General features: G+C 38.7%; 1 protein-coding gene across 18 annotated transcripts in view; it reads right to left on the bottom strand.

The window, feature by feature from the left end:
- TNIK (TRAF2 and NCK interacting kinase) overlaps nt 1-20994 on the bottom strand; it is a 381117-nt gene that overhangs the window by 25941 nt on the left and 334182 nt on the right. For 9 of the 18 annotated variants that reach the window (XM_014866817.3, XM_070509445.1, XM_014866823.3 and 6 more), the window contains 5 exons: nt 18965-19128; nt 16852-16949; nt 15963-15986; nt 10216-10400; nt 658-787 (listed from right to left, as the gene is read on the bottom strand). In XM_014866817.3, the coding sequence (XP_014722303.1) occupies nt 658-787; nt 10216-10400; nt 15963-15986; nt 16852-16949; nt 18965-19128 (601 nt within the window). The remainder of the gene's footprint in view (nt 1-657; nt 788-10215; nt 10401-15962; nt 15987-16851; nt 16950-18964; nt 19129-20994) is intronic. The other 9 variants (XM_070509446.1, XM_070509447.1, XM_014866825.3 and 6 more) reach the window with 1 other exon arrangement.

The following is a 20994-nucleotide window of genomic DNA, read 5'->3' as shown; positions in this document are numbered from 1 at the left end:
CCTAATTTCTCAAGGCCCTTCTGGTTAGCCCAGATGGGGAAGTGCATTTGAGGGATGGGCGAAAGGGAACATGTGGGCACCCCTCCCAAAAGAAATGATGCTCCTGGAGTTTAAAAAAATAAAATCACTCAAAGTGCTAAGGTGCATTTTTAAGTAGTTCTGCATATTTCTTTGTTCTTTCACCAGTATTGCTTAATAGTCTTTTTAATGTTCATTTAACTAGACAAGATGACATCACCATTTCTTGGAACTACTGAGCATTTTCAACATAAAATCCATAAGGATAACACCATGGGGAAGGAGGCATAAGAAGCCCAATGATGCTGTTCAGGGAGACCACTCATTTCTGTTTTCCTGTGGTATGAAACATCTGGACTTGCCAGTTTTATATCCTCAGGCCCCAATTCTATATTCCTATTTGTATAGCTCCTACTGAAGAATTTGGACTAATGTAATTAAGCCACACTGCAAAAGCTTAGAAGGATACAGGAAAGAAGGTGGCTGACAATTAAAATCACTCAACCATTTAGAAGTACAGTCCCCGCCTCACCATTCCCCATGCTTAAAATACATGCTATAAGCATTCTCCGTGAAAGCTCTAATATAAAAACCACTTAAGAAATACACTTCCTCTGGACAGTTTGTACACCAACTTACCTCTCTTATCATCAAGGTTCCTTCTCTTGAAATACTGCTGCTGAAAGTGTCTGCATGAGAGGGCTCTAGCCCGTGCGAGCCGACCATTCCCACATTGTACTGCTCCGCGCTCCCTGGAGCTCCTGTTGGTCTGAGATGGGAAAGAACAATATTCACGGCAATGTATGTTTAGGGAATACCTGTTTCCTGTCCATATTAGTTTTTTTTATTGTGGTAAAATATACACAAGGTAAAATTTACCATTTCAACCATTTTTAAGTGTACTGTTCAATGGCCTTAAGTACATTCCATATTATGTTCTGCTCTCAACCTGTTCTCCATCCAGCAGCCAGAGTGAGCGAGCTTCCTGCTCTCTATGGAAAAAACGCTGAAGTTCATGTAGACCAGGCACTACATGATCTCCGAGCCATCCCTACCCCTTCTTTGACCAGCAGGCACCCTGACCTACCTTTTTGCGTAGGTTGTTCCCTCTGCCTAGAAAGCTCTCTCCCATCCTGGCTCCCGGCTCGTTCCCTCTCATTTATCTGATTTCATCTCAAGTGTGACTTTCCCTCAGAAGCTTTCTCTTACCACCTATCTACGTCTTATCCCACCAGCCCCTCTTCTTTCTCTTCACTCTTTCTCCTAATACTTCTCACCACAATTTGTAATTCTTTATCCTTTGGTTCTCTTTTAATTTCCTCCTTCTCTCTCATTAAAACGTATGCTTGTGAGGGGGCTGGCCCCATGGCGGAGTGGTTAAGTTCGTGCGCTCCGCTGCAGGCGGCCCAGTGTTTCGTCAGTTCGAATCCTGGGCGCGGACATGGCACTGCTCATCAAAACCACGCTGAGGCAGCGTCCCACATGCCACAACTAGAAGGACCCACAACGAAGAATATACAACTATGTACTTGGGGGCTTTGGGGAGAAAAAGGAAAAAAATAAAATCTTTAAAAAAAAAAACATGCTTGTGAGGGTAGTCCTTGTCTCTTTGCTCATCACCGTCTACCTAGTACCCAGCATAGAGCTTGGCTCAGAATAGAAGTACAAACAATAATCATTTGATAAATGGATTTTATACCATTCATATCTGCGAATGTGAAACCCATGGATATGGAGGGCCGGCTATATTCATCGTACTATGCCATTTCATATAAAGGACTTGAGCAGCCTCAGATTTTGGAATCTGCAAGGCATCCCTGGAACCAATCCTCCACAGATACCAAGGACAACTGTACTTATCATTATCCTACTTCAGCAGTTCTCTTTTAAAGTGGATTTTTTAAAAATAGGAAAGCTATCAAGGCTTGTTTCTCTCATTAGCTGTATTAACCCCATCTTTTACCATTTTGTTCTTTTAATTGTTTCTTACGTATTTAAAAAATATCTCTGGTTTCTCAGATCTTATCAAAGTCCAAGGACTTGATGAAACATTTAGTTCAAAAAGCAAGAAACACTCCATAGTTGTGATATCTCTGAGACAGAGAAAACGTGTCAAGGATTTTTATCCAAAACAGGCAAAAAGATGAGTCCAGACAGAAAGAATGTATAGCAAGACGCTTACTTCGAAATTACTAAACTGGAACAGTGAACTGAATGAATCTAAATATGGTTAGAACTGATGTGTTTGGGAAGAAATTCTGAAGATGCATTTTCAATATATCATTCCCAGAAACAGCTATGAATAGTGTTCCAGAGACATCGAAAAAGAAATTGCTGCAATGAATTTCTGGCATATTGCTAGACTGGTAAATCAGAATAGTTCTCAAAACTATGATTTCTTCACTCATTTATTTGAAATTTTATCTTATCTCATGTTGTTTTTTAGCTGCCTTAAATTCTTATTTGGGACAGAAGATGGTGTAAAACAAATTAATAAATTAAGCATTTTTCAAGAGCCAAAGCCTTCTAAGAAGGTACTCACTTTTCTTCTTCATCACACAGGCCCACTTTGCCACGGTCAGGTTAGACTGACGGTGGCCACCACCAGACTGACACTGTACAATCGAGTTGTCTTGTACCATTAGCGAGTCCCTGGGAGTTCAAAGATCAAAGATATTTTGGCTCCACTTATTTTTTGACCCTGATGATCTTCTGATTTTATCCAAACATTTGAATCAGAAATATGTCAACATGAATAAATTTTCATTAAGAAAGTATTTTCTAGAGTTAATTCCAGTAAGACAATTCCTTGATTAATTTTCCACATATCTTAGATAAACTCTTCCCCAATTTTTGCATTTTCATTATTATTTTACCAAAATTATCACACCTTTTTACAATTCTTTTCTATATAAATTTTATAGCAAAGACTCGATATGCCAATCAATTTTTTGGTTCAATTATCTTTCAAAGGCTTCTGTGGTCACAACATCTATCAAGTGCAATTTGTCCAGATCAGTTTTGAAGGTGTAAATTTTATTAAGAAGATTGGATTCATCTGTCAATCTTTACTCAATAACAAGTTTTACAATGCACAGTGTTAGCTACCAAGAGTTTTATCTCTTGTTGAATATTTTTACTGAGATTATTTTTTCTTGGGTCAATTTTTATGCTTTCAATTTTATGAGCCAGAACTGCTTCATCTATCATAAATTTTCATGGTGAGCAGTCTGGGCTGTTTGGTGGGTTTTTTAAAAAAATGTTATTTCTACTAGTAATATTCTTTATAGATTGAATAAAAGGTAACAATCTGTTTTTCTTCCTTAGTTTTCTTTTAAAATGATGAGCAATTCCTCTTAGATAGTTTAGGGTTGTTCTATTGTGTAGGACTGGTCTGCAGTATTATGAATCTTCTGTACATATTTACTCATTCTGTGGACCATGTATTAATTGCCTACACCATTAATTTTTCTGTTACCATGTAGTCTGATATAAGATAATGACTTTTGATGATGGAAAATTCCCACAAATTTCTGCATGTTCCAAATCACTTCTCTACACATTTCTTTTTAATGTGCTTCAGGGACTGCAGAACAGTTTTAAATCACGGAAGAGGACTTTCTGCTTTGTCTGTTGCTGCCGATCACTCCCCTCTGTCCTTACTCTCACGCTTTTGTGAGACCATCTTTTCCTGGTTGTCCTTTAACTCCTCTGTCCCTGTACATTTCTTTTATGGCTCCAAGCTCAGAGCTCTGCCATGTCAATCTTTATCAACCCCTTAGAAGTCCTTTGGTTCTTTCGTTCATTCATTCACACACGTATTAAAAGTTTACTATGTGATATGCGTTGTGCTAGATGCTACAAAAAATATTTAAAAAATAAGACATCACCCTCAACTTCCAGAGGATTATAATCTAACGCAGGTTGAGAGACTAATAAGGTACATAAAGTGATGGGGAAAAGACAATTAGTTTAGAGATACAGTATTTCTAATTTTTGACAATTTTTGAAGAGCAGAGGAACAATGCTAATTGGAAGTTATTTCTTCTCCTTCTTCCCATGTTTTCACAATCTCTCCCTCTGTACTGGCTACTTCTCCCCATCAATAAACATGATAAGGTCTGTCCTATTTCCTATTTCATTAAAATGACTCCCTTGACCCTAACCTGCATTTTCCACTCACACTTAAATTTAGTCCTTTTCTTAATCAAAGTTTTTCTTGCAAAGGTATCCATTTCCTCCCATTTATTCCTCAACAGACTACGGTTCACTCTTCAAACCATTGCTTCCTATACTTGACTGCAAGCACCTCAAGGAAACTTTATGTCAATTTCTTAGCTCTCAAATTCAATGATTACTCTTTGACACTTACAGCATTTGGCCTCCTGCCTGTGTCTGCTATTGCTGATCACTCCACTCCATCCTTCTCTACTCCCCTGGCTTTTGAAAGACAACTTTCCCCTGGTTTTCCTTTTACCCTTCTGTTCTCTCTCTCTCTGTTTTTTTCATGAGCTCTTCTTAAACGCTACTGGTCTGCGGGATTCTGCTTCACTCTACATAACCTTTCGGCATGCTTTTGTCTACAACCATTATAACCATCACCCATTGTTCAGAATAATTCTAACTTAATATATCTAATCTTTTTTTTTTGAGGAAGATTGGCCCTGAGCTAACATCTGTGCCCATCTTCCTCTATGTTTTTTTTATATGTGGGACGTTTGCCACAGCATGGCTTGACAAGCAGTGTGTACGCCCGCTGTATGTAATTTGCATTCATCAAGGTTCACTCTTTGTACTATAAAGTTCTGACATAACTGAATAGATTTTTTTGTTATTTTACAATAACAACCTAATGATAAGAAAATTGTTTGACACAAGCTGTATAGAATAGTTAACCTAATGCCAAAGTTATTTTTAAATTCAAAAAAAACAAAAATCAACATTAGTTCTTCAGGACACTTTAAACATGCTATTAGTTATCCTCATAGCTGACTGCTCATCAGTTCATAGAAGAGCTATATTTTGACAATAAGGTTGAATGAGAGCTTTACTAGAGTCATAAAACAAAGCCTTTGGCCCAAGACCTTCACTGATTTATTAAACATTAACTGAATGCTACCTGCATGCCAGGCAGAGTGCTTGGCACTGAAGATGCCAATGTTAATGAGATCTGATCATTGTAGGACTCTATATTGAGTGTATTGGTAGAGATGTGCAGAGGGTAATATGAAAGCAGAGTGAAGACACCTAAACCACCCGTCGGGCTGGGATGGGGTTGGGGGTGGCTGAACTGCAGTTTAAAGGATGAGTTACCCAGGGGGAGGCAGAGAATGTAAAAGAACCTTTCAGGTAGAGAAGATAGACTAAAGTCACCAGAGGGTTTGGGTAGCATGATGTGTATAGGAAACTTCTAGAAGATGTATGTTGTTAGAGTTAGAAATGGAAGGCAGGCTTTGGTGAAAAAATAAGGCTAGAGAAATAGGCAAGGACCAGATAATGGAGAGCTACAGTAAGCCACTGTAAGGAACTTCAAGTTTATCCTGTGGTTAATGGGGAGCTACTGAAGGTGGAAAGCAGAGGACTGACACAGTCAGATTTGTGTTTTAGAGAGCTCACTTTGGCAGCTGTGAAGAAGGGACATGAAGGGGACTTGACTGGAGATGGGGTGATCTGCAAGAAGATGTTTGCTCAGGTAACAAGGAAGAAGACGTAACTGAGCAGTCACAGAAAGGATAGAAGATATTTGAGGAATGTTTAGGAGGTAGGATTGGCAGGATCTAGATTGTGAGTTTATTAATAATAAAAGAATGAAAAAAGGCAATGATTAAAAAGAACTAAGGCTAAAACAACAATAACATTTTATAGTTAAAGTAATCCTTTGGGGCCAGCCCCGTGGCCGAGTGGTTAAGTTCAAGCGCTCTGCTTCAGCGGCCCAGGGTTTTGCTGGTTCAGATCCTGGGCGTGGACATGGCACCACTCATCAGGCCATGTTGAGGTGACGTCCCACATGCCACAACTAGAAGTACCCACAACTAAAACATGCAACTGTGTACTGGAGAGATTTGGGGAGAAAAAGAAAAAAAAAAAAGTAATCCTTTGTTCTAAAAATTATTTTTCCAATGTAGAGTCTGGGTAGGAAAAATGAGTTGTTCAAATTCCTATAAAGACTGCAAAAAACAAAACACCTCCATTGATTAGAAGGAAAACTATAGGAAATTTGCTGTAATTAGACCACAGGTTCAGAACAACAATTTCCTCTAATTGGATTTGTCAGAGTGTTCCCGCAGGTACTGATTTAATTCAATTCAATACACATTTATTGAACATCTGCTATATGAAAGGCCCTTAGTTTAGCACTGGGTAGTGGATAAAAAGCACTAAACTAAAGAGGTTAGCATCCAGAAGAGCATAAAAACATAACACAAATAGTCAAATACAAGGCAGGATGTAAGTGAGAATGCGGGACAGAGGGAGAGGTCATTCCAAGAAAAGGTACAACACTGGGAACATGAAAGGCATTTGTAAGGACTGAGGAGGAGGCTACTTTGGGTGGAGCATATGTTGGGGCATTTACGGGCCCCTGGTATGAAAAGGATTGTACCCTAGGAATACAGCATGACCAAAGCCACACTTCGACATCAGTAATAAGACCAGAGCCTGAACAATGGATGGGAGGGCAGTGAGGGCACCACTACAATAACCTGGGCAGGCAACGGGGTCAGAACCATGGCTAGTGAGAATAAAGAGGAGGGACCACAAAGATACGTGGCTTTCAATCTCCAGACTGCATTTTGTGAGAGTGTACATAATTCATTGACTATGGTAGCAGTAGATGGTCCTAATGATCAAGACTGCCTCACACACACTGTCCTGAAGCGTGTGCTGGCACTTGAGGGAAGATACTGATGCAAAAGGATGCCTCTTCAATTTGCTTGATATGATGCAAATCAACTTACGTGCCTTCCTTCCCTTCCTCCCATTCTATAAAGCTTTTATTTTTTCCCAATTATAAAAGTAGTACATATTCATCATAAAATCAGGGATATATATAAAATAAAAATCCCCATAGTTGCATAATCCAGAGGTAATCACTATCATAATTTTGCTCTATTTCCCTCCCTTATTATTTTTTTATGTATGAGGCATTGGGAAATAGTGCAATTGGTTGGTTAGGGAATACTGTATTAGATATGTGTACTCGTATAGGTTATCCCTTATACTATAAATATGAAACCAGCACTGTATGTAGAAAAAGTGGTTCATATACCAGTTGTTTGCTTCTCTGAATGGCTGGGCTCCACATCTGAGAAGCTCTTTCATATACACTTCATGGTAGTGAACTGTGTCACAATATATTTTAATTTTTTGATTGAAATATATAGCACAAAATGTAAAGGCTTATCTTAACAAGAGAAAATAACGGTGATAAGAATGTATATAAGAAGCACTCTAACTCTGAAATACCTTATTCCTAATTGTTTTATAATGGATTTGTTAATAGTGTGAAGTTTCTTAGGCATAAAACTATCAGGCTGCAGCAGAACAGATTGTATATACTTTATGTTGACAAAAATTGCATATATTTACCAAACTGGAATAAACACAGACACATATACTTGTATCCTGCTTTTTCTCTGAGTATAAAATAACTAAACATTTAAAATGTTCTTTAATGTATGATCATTTCAATCTACCTAAAATTTAGCAATTCTTAAGAACCATGTCAACTTTTGCCTCCACTGTAAGCATTTAACGATAGCCCACTTATTATTTCTCACCTGGATTATAGTAATAGATCCTCTGAATTGCTTAACCAGTCTCTAGTCTGCTCTCTTTCCAAATCATGTTGCTGAAATGATTTCTTTCAAACACAGCACCGATCATGGCATGCCTCAAGTCAAGAGACCTTCAACAGTTCCCCAACGGCTACATGATAAAGTGCACACTTCTTGGTCCGGTTTCACTAGTCCAGTGCCCCCCACCCCCATATACCCTACATTCCCATCAAACTCAACCTTCACTTCAACTCACACCTGACTGGGATTATATTACTGCATGTTCCTTTCTATCTCAGTGGCACTTATTTGCATACACGTCTTTCCTCTGGATGAGGTTATAAAATCTTTGAAGCCAAGACTTGCAATTTCAGTTCAGTGCAATTAAATGTACATCAGAGTCACTGCAGACCAACTCTATTCCAGACACCATGCAAGGTGTTAAGAGTAGAGATGAAGGAGACACAATCCTCACCCTCAGGATCTCACAGGCCAGAGGGGAAGATAACACGAATAAATATCCGGATTCAAGGCACCACATGAAACTGCACGAACACACGAGATACCATGGCAGCACAGAGGAGGGGACGGGCTCTACCTGTGCAGGCCGGGCTGTGGGTAGGTAATTTCTAAAGGGACAGGAGAGTGCCAGCCTGCAGAGAGGAAGCACGGCTTGGTCTATTCAGGCAATTTTAGAAAGGTGGGTGTTTCGGTATTGGGGGAGAGATCACAAAAGATTTGTCTTTAAAGGTAGGAGGGTAAACACCATTAACAGCCTTGTAAAATATGACAGGAGGGTTAAAAACCAAATGTGATCTAACATCTCTTCCCAGGCTGTCTTTGGTTATTCTTCCAAATAATATTACTCTGAAGTCCTCCAAGCATAATTTTGTCTCTCTCCCATTAGAATATAAACTTTTGGAAGGCAGAATTCATCTATGCACTCCCTGAATGCCTCAAAACCCTCAGGATGGCATCTAACACACAGTGAAAGTTTTATCAATCTTTTAAATTCGTAATCCACCCTTATCCTGATAGTTGTATGCTCGGTGCTTAAAGGGAATTCAAAACATCTGTTAGAAGAATTAACCAATGCTGAGTCAAGACAAAAACTGAAAGTACCAGCAGATTTTGCAGACATGTTCTGGATTAGTGATTTTGCCTCTAGAACAATTTTATTCGTGGTTAAAAAAGCAATTTAATGCAATTGTTTCAAAATGTCATATTTTAGCATATTTATGGTTGTCAATAACTGGGTAATCAACAGTAAAATAACAAGTATGGATTTTCAACTATGATAATTGGATTTGCCTCTCAGAATTGCTTGTATGTAATGATCATCAATCAATGGATGACATTCCCTGCACACTAGCTAGCCTTGTCTCTCTTCTGCTGGACAGGACAGTAATCTGTGGCCCAAAATGGCATTTTCTCTCTAGGGAGTAAGTGTGGCGTGATGACCAATACTAGCTGAGCCAAAGAAATGGAGGTGAATGAGGAGTGAAGTTGGAAAAGTTAGCATCGTACTCTATCAGAGTTACAGCAAACCGGAGCAACAGCACCTTGTTTTTATTTGGGGGAGGAAACAAGAGATGTATGTGAGTGTGATTGTATGAATATGTCTGTTTGAATTGGGGAAGCAATAGGAGAAAAGGAGAGATTCTTTCATAGGATCAAGTCCAATGAGAAAAAGAAAAAGTGAGTCTCCCCCTCACTGAAAAAAAGAAAAGAAAAAAATAAAGACTATAACTACTAAAGGAAATACAGATAGGTGTAAATACCCCAAAAAAAGAGACTGCAAAGAGGCTGACAGAACATATGTGGCGAAGTCACAGGCTACAGAAAAAAGAATTATGTAAAAGAGACAGTGAAGAAGATGAAGTGGAAAGTCATAACAGGGACATATTCACATCAAACACTCAGAAGTTTCTCTGCAGGATTCCTTGACTGCTGATTCTTTTCCTGGGATGCTACCCCAAGCTGCCATGTGCATTCTTCCTATTTAGTGGTGATGGGGGCAATGACATATATGTCTCATGTTGTTAATTCCAACCCCGAAATGTCATTGCCATAATTTCACTTTTTCAGTTCTAGGGGGACAGGTACAGGCCAACAGTCTGGCTCTCAATATCATTTTCCCTGGAGGTGACAGGAACCAATAAAGTCACCAAAGGGACAGTCAATCCAACACAGCAGGGATAAAGCACATGCAGTCCAAGAAACACTACCTATTCTAAGTGACTGTGTCTGCAGAGAGTGGTAATTATTGAAATATTATTATCTAATAAAAACTCAGATCCCAGAAGTCAATTGATCCTTCCAGAGACCCAAAAACAATCTTACATTTAATTTATATTTCTTGTCCTCTCATTTTGGAGACCTATCCCCTTCTGGCCTACATTTAAAAAAGCAGTCCTCTTACATCAGTCTGGGTATGTCACTGACAGCCACTGTCCCATCATGGGGCTCGCTCTCTCCATCTTCTTCCTCTTCGTCACTACTTTCCGACTCCTCGCTGGAAGAGGAGTAATCAGTCACCTTCTTCAGTGGGCGGTTTGTTTCTTCAATCCGGAGTTCTCTTAATTCTTTGGCTAATGCCGTCAGATCCTACAAAAGAAAAGTTTGCTCAGCGTATATGAATTGTAGATATGACCAAAGCTACATCTCTCAGCAAGTCAGTGCTCTAGCTTAAGCAACAAGGAAAAAAAGCTCTATATAGAACTGTTACAAACATAGTTACTGCATGGAACTAAGAAAACGATGTTTGTAGCACAGAGAAACTAGAAAAGAAAGATGAAATAAATTTAAACTTTGTTCAAAACCAATTGCTAGATGAGACTGTTCAGTTCTGAATATATATATATATGTATATGTGCGTTGCATGTGCACACACATACACAAACAGTGGGTTCTCATTTTATTTTGGGGAGGTGAAGCTGGTCACCCTCAGAGTTAATGGGAAAATACATGGGATTAGAAATTCTTCCCCACTGCCCAAGCCACAGTCATGGCCTTTCCCCTCTTATGATTGCTGCTGTACCAAAATCTAGCATCAGTCAGAGAACAGAGCAATTCCCAAGGTTCCAGCGACTACAATGACTCATTTGGTGTGTCATCATTCCCTAAAGAGCAGAGGTACCATATCAAATAATGGCCCATCCCAAAGCCCAGTGTCACTGAAATTTGTAGCCACAGAGCTGAGCTAAGAGGAACAACAACAAAAAAAAAACAGAGTTCTCTTCCAGAATGATGGGTGTTTCATTCCTTTTGTTTTAAATTGGAGTCACCTGGCAAAAACTCTGGCGAAGCATACTGTAATGAATGTACAAACACCAAAAGGAAGAGAGAATTTTTCAGTTTTCCATGAGTATGATGAAACCTGTAGCCTTATGGATATGTGATGATGTGATATTTAATCACCAGGCATACTGCAGGCAGTGTGCTGAATATCTGACTGCCTTTTATTTCACATGCTTTCAGAGCAATGCAGAGGGAAGCAGTTCTGCAAAAGCATGGCCGCTCTAATTTACATGGGTAAACTGCCCATGGCACACAGCATGCAAATGAGGAAGAAGCAATTTGACATCAGTCTTACCATTTCTCCCTATATTAGTGACCCATGTGGGAATCAGAGCATTCAGTGAGAGACAGGGCATTAGGGAGAAAGAAACTCATTGAAAGATACTAAATGCCACAGTTTTCTTATGGCCATATTCTCTCTTTATTTCAACCCAGAAACATATTTGTCTAATTCACCTGACGTAGGATTAAAGCAATGTAGGTGATTTGAATAACATTTGATAATCTATCCTAACTGGTTAGAAGAAAAACTGTGATAAATGAATATAATTAAATTATAATTATTTTATTTTGAGAAGATAAATTGTCATGTTTCTTTACTGTCACCTATATGTCAGGCATTACTATGTTGGTTAAGACTAGGAGAGGAAACATTTCAGGTGTTTTATTTGGTCTAGAAATTTAGGAAATTCAAGGTGTAAGTGAAGGAGTCATTTCTCTCTAATTTCATGGAAATCAAAGGGAAAACAATAATGACTTTTAAATTTGTTTTGAAGTTACTTGAATTGAAGCCCTTGGAAAGGGAAGTTTTTGAAAATTCAAATTGTGCATTTTCCGCCCAAACCCACTTTCTGGGCTTTCCACATGTACACACGTGCACACACACATGGCTTCAATCTCAGTAGATATATTTGCCCCATCCGTGAAAATGAAAATAGAATTGTATTAAAAAGACTCAAAGGTGTTTAAATATAATGTATACCTTTAAAGAAAAGGAAAATTACTAGATAGAATTTTATGCACATTTATTTCTGATTTCTTTTGCAATGGGCCAAAATAGGAAAAGCTAATATTCAGATTTCAGCTTTTTACTTCTTATTTCCTCTTGACAATGTTTATCTTTATCAAATTGAGAAGAAAGTGAAGCGTATGCTATACTTGAGCATGTTGGGAAAATACAGTCTAGATATTTGTTAAGGCTATAATGTAAAATGATATTATAATCTTCCAAAGCAGTAAAATAATAACAAATTAGAAAATTTATTTTATATTTTGTCTTCTATATGTTAGAAACAAGTTAAGTCTCATCAAAGAATATAACTAGCATTTAAAATGTTACTTGTCATTAAAAAATACATTTTATTATAATTTAAAGAGAGAATATGGTTTAAAAGAGTTTATTTCTAATGTCAATAATTCTGAGTAGAATATAATATTAGCTATGATTTATTTAAATTAATAATACATTTTCCCCAAGGTTGGTTTTCCTTATCTCTGACATTTCAAAACAAGACAAAGGAAATTTTAAAAAAACGAAAACTATTTAGAAATATTTAGCTGGTCCAAAGCCCATTGATTTAAAGAAACTCTCACTTATTAAAATAACCTAAATTTTTCCAAACACTGTATTTAGGAACACTTTAAAGTTCTGACCTGTTTTATATTTTGCTTTTAATTAGAATTTTTTCTGCTTATGCATTATTAAAAAGCTATCTTTCCTGAAACATTGGAAAGAATTGCAAATTCCTTTTAAGTTTAATTGGTAATAGCTTGGAGGGTGAGACATATATGAAAATCCCAGGGTAACAACTTCTAACTCAAAAGTAATACCCCCAGTCAAAGAAATTAATCTTCCATTGCCAGTAGACTACATGTTTAGCTGAAGTTTTGTTCCTTATCCATCCACTCTGGCAAAATTTATAATAGCAAAGTTATAGGACACAGACACGATCTAAAATTGACACCATTGGGTTCAGATCCATTTTCATACATTTTATTTTCTGACAATACCAATTTTCTCCATATAATGAGTTTTTGTAGTAATTTATTGCTTGGCTGTCTCAAGCCTGGAGCTAAAAAAGTATTTAAAAAAAGGGGGAAAAAGTGCTATTTAGCATGAAAATATTTGAGAAAAAAGAAATATGGCAAACAGTGAGATTTTTTGACTATGGAGCAAATGTGAAGATAGTTAAGAGGCCCTTACCCAGTAGTTTCTTCGATGTAACACTTTTTAGAATCAACTTCATACAATTTTTCATTCAAAAAAACTTATTTACTGTGACAGTTATGAATATTTTACCTAAAAGGGTACTCTTTTAAGTCTCTTTGTAGAAACAACATAGTTTATTCAAATTTTAGTTCAATTTTAACTATTAAAATAATAGTTAAATATTTTTAAGCTGGTCTTTTCTTCACATATTAAAAATTTATTTCTTCTTAGGAAATCTAAAGATATGACATTGGGGAAGCCACTTAACTTCAGTATCCTCATCTAGTTACTGCTCAGCTTCTGTCCAAACTATGAATGTGCTCTGGAAGTGCTCAGATTTCTACAAACTAACAAAAAAATAATGGTAGAGCCAGTGTTTGCTTATGTATATAACCTTCATGCCATGTATTTAATTGTGCTAAAGTAAAAAGAATATTTATTTTCAAAGCTTGTATGAAATAACCACAGACTATACTGTACAATTTCATATGCCATTAGAAAGCTATGCCAAATTAACGGATACTCCCCCAGTTAGATTTTTATGAACATTCAAACCATTAAATAAGTTAATCATTAAGTAAGCAACAAGTTTTCAAAAGGAGTTTTAAGACTTTCCATTTCAATCCTGGGTTATCTAAATGGCAAATCAGTCACTGGAGACAGAAGTCGTATCAAAACCTAGGAATGAAGATGGGGAAAGATTTTTTTCAAGGTTTCCCAACTGTGGCACTGTTGACATTTGGGGCCAGATAACTTTCTATTGTGGGTTGTTCTCCTGTGCACTGTAGGATGTTTAGCAGCATCTCTCTGCTCTACCCACAAGATGCCAATAGCACTGCCTCCCACCTCCAAGTTGTGACAACCAAAACCATCTCCAGACTTTGCCAAATGTCTCCTCAGGGGAGGGTAAGGAACAAAAGGCATCATCCCCGGGTGGGAACCACTGGGTTAGGGAGAACCAAGTGATCCTGTATTTTCAGTGATTCGGATGTGATACTCAAGGGGTGGGGTTATCAGAATCACCTGGAGGGCTTTTTCCAACCACACATGGCCCCAGAGATTTTGGGTACAGCTCACACTCCCTCAATTACTTATAATTACTTATACTTCTGTGGGGCCCTCTCATCTCTGTCCAGTGTGCTAGAGTATACCAAAATGAATAAAGCAAATTTTAAAAGCCTAAAATATCCCGGGTTAACCAGATGAAACCCATGAGAACCCTTTCCCTCATGACAGCCCCCTCCAGGACAATTTCTGGCCTCATGAGATTTCCGTTCAATTGTGCGCACACACAGCCATTTTGTTGGTAGCCATAGCACGAGAATACTGTCCTCTTTCTTCATCTGTTTGGGAGAAAACTGATAAAAGCCCTGTCCTTCTTACTGTTATAAGGGAAAGTGGCAAGGCTGTGGCACAGAGCAATAAAATACATTCCCCTTTTCCTTTCTAAACATGCCATCCACACTCTGTGGACATGTACAGTCTCGTGCTTCTATAAGCAATAATCCTTTAATTATGATAACTTTCCAAACCACTCTGAACGGGGGAGGCAGTAAAAATTCTGAAAAAGTGAGGCTTTTTGGTAAAAATCAGATGCAGAGAAACATGCTTCTCCCACCTGCCAAAATAGCTCCATGCCTCGGGCCCAAACCTTAAGATGAGGACAAACCTCTCGGCTTTCTGCAGCACCACAGTTGATGAAATGCTCTCAGGCACATGATCTTGAGTGATCCTAAACAAACTTGTGAGCACAGCAGGGCAGGTGTTTTTATCCCATTTTACAGATGAGGAAACTGTGGCCCAGAGAGGTTATGAGACTGCTCCCAGCCAGTTATTTACCGGGGGAGCCAGAATTTGAATGCAGCTTGTCGATCCCAGAGCCAGTGCTTTTTCCATATTATTTCACAAAAATGGTGCTCAGCAGAGCTACAGCCTTAAAGCCATACTGGTAGTCTTCAGATTCCATGCAGTTAGGACTCTTTGCAAGACCCATCTCTTAAAAAAACTCCACTATGCTGTGTTCATGCAGGTCTGACAAACGGCAGTAAGGCAGTCATCCTTCTTGGCAAGCTACCTAAGACTGACAAAGCCATATATTTTTCTAATGGAAAAATGTCTCCACAGGTAAGGAAATAAAGTCTCTTAACTCTCCAGGATTCATTAACTAGAGTTGATGTTGCTGCTGATGCTGTAGTTAATGTCCCACAAAATTAATCTAACAATACCCAGTAACTCTTTGTTCACAAATCACACACTATAAATTTGGAGTGCCCTAGAATGATGTCTCTTTTCTTTGTGAGTAAAACCACCATCCCCTAGCAAGGCTGGTGAGCACAGATTAAGAGCTCAGGCTTTGCTACTCAAAGATACTAGAGTGAGAAACCGTGCCAATAACAAAGCACTAATGCTTATCTTTAGCCAGAATGGACCATTGGAAAAGTGACATTTTGGCTTAGAAGGAAGGTTTCTGGAGGTTTATACGGGTGTCTGAGGGTCTTAGGCTGGCTTCTGTTGGAGGGGTTCTCCTCCCAGCAGATCACTCCAAATGAGTGAACCTTAAGCCTGCAATCCAACTGGCCACCTTTCCGGACATCGACATCAGGAAATCAGTTGCATATTTACATTTGGTGAAAGCATGACCAAGAAAAGATAATACTAACCTCATCTATAGCTTTCTTATAGCTCTGAGATAAGAAGAACCCAATCCAGAAGAATCCACAGGAGGAGGAAAAGCCAGAAGAAAGGCAGCAGGTTAGACACAAAATGGGAATTGTTAGTACACAACTGACAAACGCAAATGGGCAAAGAATCTCAACCCAGAATGGGGCAAAGTCCCTTCATTATTATTCTCACTGGACTTCCTTACTTTCAAATGTAAAAACCAGAGTAAACCAAAAATTCTTCACACTCATTTCATAGGAAAAATTCTTGGAAAATTTAAATAAAATAAGCGGATATTAGCTCATCCTAAATTAATTTCCAACTTTCCAATTTCAGCCTCCACGCTCTTTATTTCTTTCTTTATGGCTATTTGGGGTCTCTTGTGTCACAGCAATGAAGCTATATTTCAAGTTGTCAGCTCCCCTGTCAGACCATGCTTAGCAACTTTCGGTCCAGAAAATATAGACCTAGAAGCATGAAAAGCAGCAGAAAATTGTAATATTAATTCATATAGAAAATAGTATGGGGAAAGGACAGAATAGATAAGAGAAACCCAAATCTCTTTAAGTGCTAGTTTCAACATCTTTTTGCCAAAGCTGCTGAACAGAAATTATGGAATGATATGAGTTATTTCTCTTCCTGTTTTATTCTCTAAAGTAGTGCTAATGATCAGCAAAACACCTAAAGGCAGCTAGATAAGCAATCCAAGATCTGTTCAGTTCTTTCCTAATCAGATATGACTTCCTTATGGATGCTTCTATCATCTGTTCTTCTTATTAATCTCAACAATTTTTATTTCATAGTCATGAGTGTATCCCCAACTACTTTATCCTGCAGGTTCTCCGGCAAATGAAGAGTTCAAAAGTCTCAGAGAGAAAAAGCACTCACAGCTGGTCGACTAGGTCGGGTAATGTCCCTGGACTCTTCTGGCTTCACCTTAGAAGGCTCATGTGGGAGCACAGGTGATCCTTCCGACTTACTGTTGGCTAGAGGAAAAAGCAGAGGGCCAAGAAAGGTAATGACCATCAAAAAGTGCCGCTCAAGTTCGGAGTTCTGTGGTAAGTCATCGCTCAAGATTATTCAGGGGACACATCCTTCACTTAGGAAAATCCTCAAGCACCTCGGTGAAAAAATAGTAAATTAGGCTTGTAACCTGGAAACCACTAGTAATAATAAGAAAAACCAACAAACACCACCACTACCACCAGCACCATTTACTGAGCATCCATTGTGTGTCAGGCTTAGCGCTAAAGGCTTTCTATGTCAATTGTCTCATTTAATCCTCGCTCCAACCCAACGACGTGGCACTGCTTTCCTATTTTACAGCTGAACACAGACTTAGAGAGATAACACAACTGGCCCAAGGTCACGCGGAAATGATGGGCAGAGCTGGGCTTCTGTCTGGTTTCTCAAAGTTTATTTTCAATTATTACGCTAAACCAGTTTCTAAGTTAAGATTCTATTTTTGGTTTCTTCTGTTACCATTTACCCATCAGGATAAGTTATTTTGATGGAATTTTGTGGGAAAAAAATATTTGGTGGAATGGTTTTTAAATGGGGAGGGAGTTGTCTGGGTCCTTTAAGGAAGAAAGAATGAGGGGGTGGGCAGAAAGGAGAACATTGGCGATAAAGGGGAAGGACTCTGGAATAGAGGTGCAGAGCAAGGGTGGGGGAGGGCTTCCTGACAGCTACAGAGTGAAGCGCACCCCGTGGATGTAGGAGCTTATAGGTAGAGAAGAAGCAATCTAGTGTGGGAGAGCTGCTTTTGTTTTGTTTTAAAGTGGTTGTTCCTGGTCAGGGATACACCAGGAATACAAGAGTGCTTTTAACCCAGAAGAATTAGGGGCAAAGGAAAGAAGATAAGAATTAAAACTGAACAAGATCAGAGGATTAAAATAATAGGCATAAGTTTGGTTTTCTATAGCATTTGCTGTAACTAAGGATATTAAGTTGCTTATGAATAGAAAAAAGGTAAGGGAACGGCAGTTTTCTAAGTTAAGCAAATTTATATTTGGATCAAGGCAACAAAAAGTATACATAGCTGTGGGTTGTGCCACTGATATCAGAAGAATGCATAGAGCAGCAACCAAAGGCCAGTTCACATCCCAATTCAGGGACAGGAGGATCGTGTGGCAGATGTCAACCTTTTCAAAATGGACACACTGTGATTTTGTCTAAAACCTTAGAAAGATACTAGGAGATCAACTATGATTACGCCTAATGAAGAGGCTAAGAAAAGTGTGTTAACATTTATCAAATTGCACTTTAAAAAGTCCTGGTCTTTATTACTTGGAAGCAAAACTATCTTCTGAACAAGATTATTCACAAAAGTAAATTTAGATTAGCTAGAAACAGTGTGCTATCATGTATAATTAGCTGGCCATATTCACATTTTTCACAAGCTTCTTCATTAATGAAAACTAAACAATGAGGAATTACTTGAATTATGAGAGAAACTAATTTTTAACCTCTCAAATAGGAATAACCAGAAGAGTCAAATATATTTTTTAAGTCAAAGATTTCATTTTTTCTCTCAACTGTATATGTATTCTACATTAGCCTTTATTGAATTTCACCATGAGAAATACCTAGTATCCTGAACTATGTTCAGAATACGAAAAGGGACTATTGGCATACGGGAAGAGATCCTTAGGGGTACACGAAACCGTAACCAGCAATCAAATGGAAATGGGAATTCAGGTGACTAGTAAGTGATCACATTTTTAAATAAGACCAATATTCTGTGATCTCCCTGGAAAACACTGGTATCTGCGATTACAAGGATTTGGTCCACACTCTGATGTGACACATATAATCGGGGATGGTAGCTCACTCCGCTAAGGAGACTGAGGCTGAGAGCAGTTAAGGGACTCTTCAATATCACACAGTGGTGGGCCTCATCAGGAGCAGAAGTCACGGAAGTGAGGAAGTAACCTGATTCCCTGCCCGAGGCTCTCCTCCCCAGGCAATGCTGTCAGGGATAGGTAAGGGAAAGCTGTACCTCGAACTCTGGTCCGTTCACTGGACCCTGCTTGCGATCCAGGCTGAGAGCCTCCTTGGGAGCTGGGCTGGGAGCTAGGGGTGCTGGAGCTGGAGGAACTGCCACTGCTGGTCCTCTGCAAGGGGCTCTCCAAGACGGGCTCGGTTCTCCGGAGATCAGGGTTGCTGCACGGATGGACGGCAGAGCACAGTGACTATATTCTCAAGACCTTGCCATTGGTAGACACAGCACAGTTCAGTCCCACCCCCAGTGCAAAGGGGTAAAGACAGCACTTATGTGCCCTCGAACTGAAGGGGTCAATGGAAATGACAGTCATGCCATCCTCTGTGGAGCTACTGACCAGCTACTGGATCGGCACAGGATGAACTCTTTGGGTCATCACACTAAAAGTATTAGCTCTGAAACGGTGAATATTCAAAGAAGGCCGCCTTTTAAACCTTTTTTCTTGTGCTCATCGTAAAAAACTTAAAGAATATTTAAAAATAATGAAGCAACACAGTCAACTGTATTTTACTATTTGGTTTGTATGGAAGCATACTATACATTCAGTTTTGCAGCTTGCATTTTTTTTCCCTTAACACTGCAATGTAAGCAACTTCGTATGCTTCTAAAAACAATAATGGCTGCATAATCGTCCATCATATCGATGAATTAGTTTAACCATTCGTCTATTATTAGATACTAAGGTGCTTCCAATACATTGCCGTGACACAAACACTAAAATAACTATCCATGTGCATACAATTACCCGATCACATCTCTCTTTCCTGGAACTGGAATTCTTAGGTGAAAGGGCATGAACTGGGGGGTATGTGTGCATGTTTCTATGTCAATGTATAAAGGTATTACCAGTTTTTGCTGAAGTGTATGAAATGGTCTATCTCACTGAATTCTTACCATACTTGATTATGAGTAGTTGGCTAATTTGTAAAAAATTTGTATCTTGTTGTTTTAATGCAGGTTTAAAACATTACTATTGAGGTAGAATCATTTTTACTCACGTTTATTTGCCATTTATAATTCCTCTTCTGTGAATTGCTTAATCAAGTTCTTTGCTCGTATAGCTAGCAGTGTATTTGCATTTTTAAATATCTTGCAGGAAGTCTTTATATACTTTGGCTATTATCAAAGGGAGGTATGTTTTAAAATAATTGTTATTAAATGCTAATTCAAGAAGAAATTCGTTTATTGGCAGGCTAGTAGCCGTACTTTTTATAAAAGCTTACTGTATAATTCACTTTCATATCTTTACTGCTCCCAAAATAGTGGTATTTATTTCCTCACTCAGTTGGTCTATACTAGGCACTGGGTCAGGCATTTGAGATACGGTAATGAGCAAGACACAGCCCGTGCCCTCCACCAGCTTAGCCAGACGTACACAACCAATGTCATTCATGCTTTGCCTGCACTGACCACAGGGCCACATAGGAGCAGGGAGCAGGGCCACCTAGGTCCCTCTGGTGATCATGGAAGCTGTACCAGAAGAGAAGACACCTAGGCAGTGGTGGTGGGGACGACTGCTGAGGTTTTCATGATTGCGTTATTATAAAAATAACAGTCTTCTCAAAGTTCCTACAAAGCTCTTTCTTTTTAATTTATAACCTTTTCCTTTAGATTTACATAATGCTAGGCATGGATAATTCAGTGAGACCTGAAACTCAAGCTCAAATGCCATTCAGCTGCTAAGGGGAGCAACATCGGCCCCCTCCATATTTCAATGTCTTCAGTTTTGCAAACAGCAATTCACATCTTTGCTAAGAGTCACCGCAGTGCTATGATTTTAATGCAGTGAGATATCATACCAAAATGTAATCTTATGTCTCACTTTGCTCTGCCCATTTCAAGACTATCAAGTGCAGACCTGGCACTCTGCACGGTGTTGGGTGTCAGATGTGTCATATATAAATATGAAAATAATATGGCCCCTTCCCTCAAGACACTTGCAGTTTAGTCTACCAGAAACCTGGTCATGAAATGACATCCTTAGAGCAGCAACTAAATCGAATAATTTTTTTTTGAAAACACAAGAA

The sequence above is a fragment of the Equus asinus genome, chromosome 5 (genome assembly GCF_041296235.1).
Source record: "Equus asinus isolate D_3611 breed Donkey chromosome 5, EquAss-T2T_v2, whole genome shotgun sequence".
In the NCBI taxonomy this organism is placed as follows: domain Eukaryota; kingdom Metazoa; phylum Chordata; class Mammalia; order Perissodactyla; family Equidae; genus Equus; species Equus asinus.
This window is presented reverse-complemented; position numbering and strand designations above follow the sequence as displayed.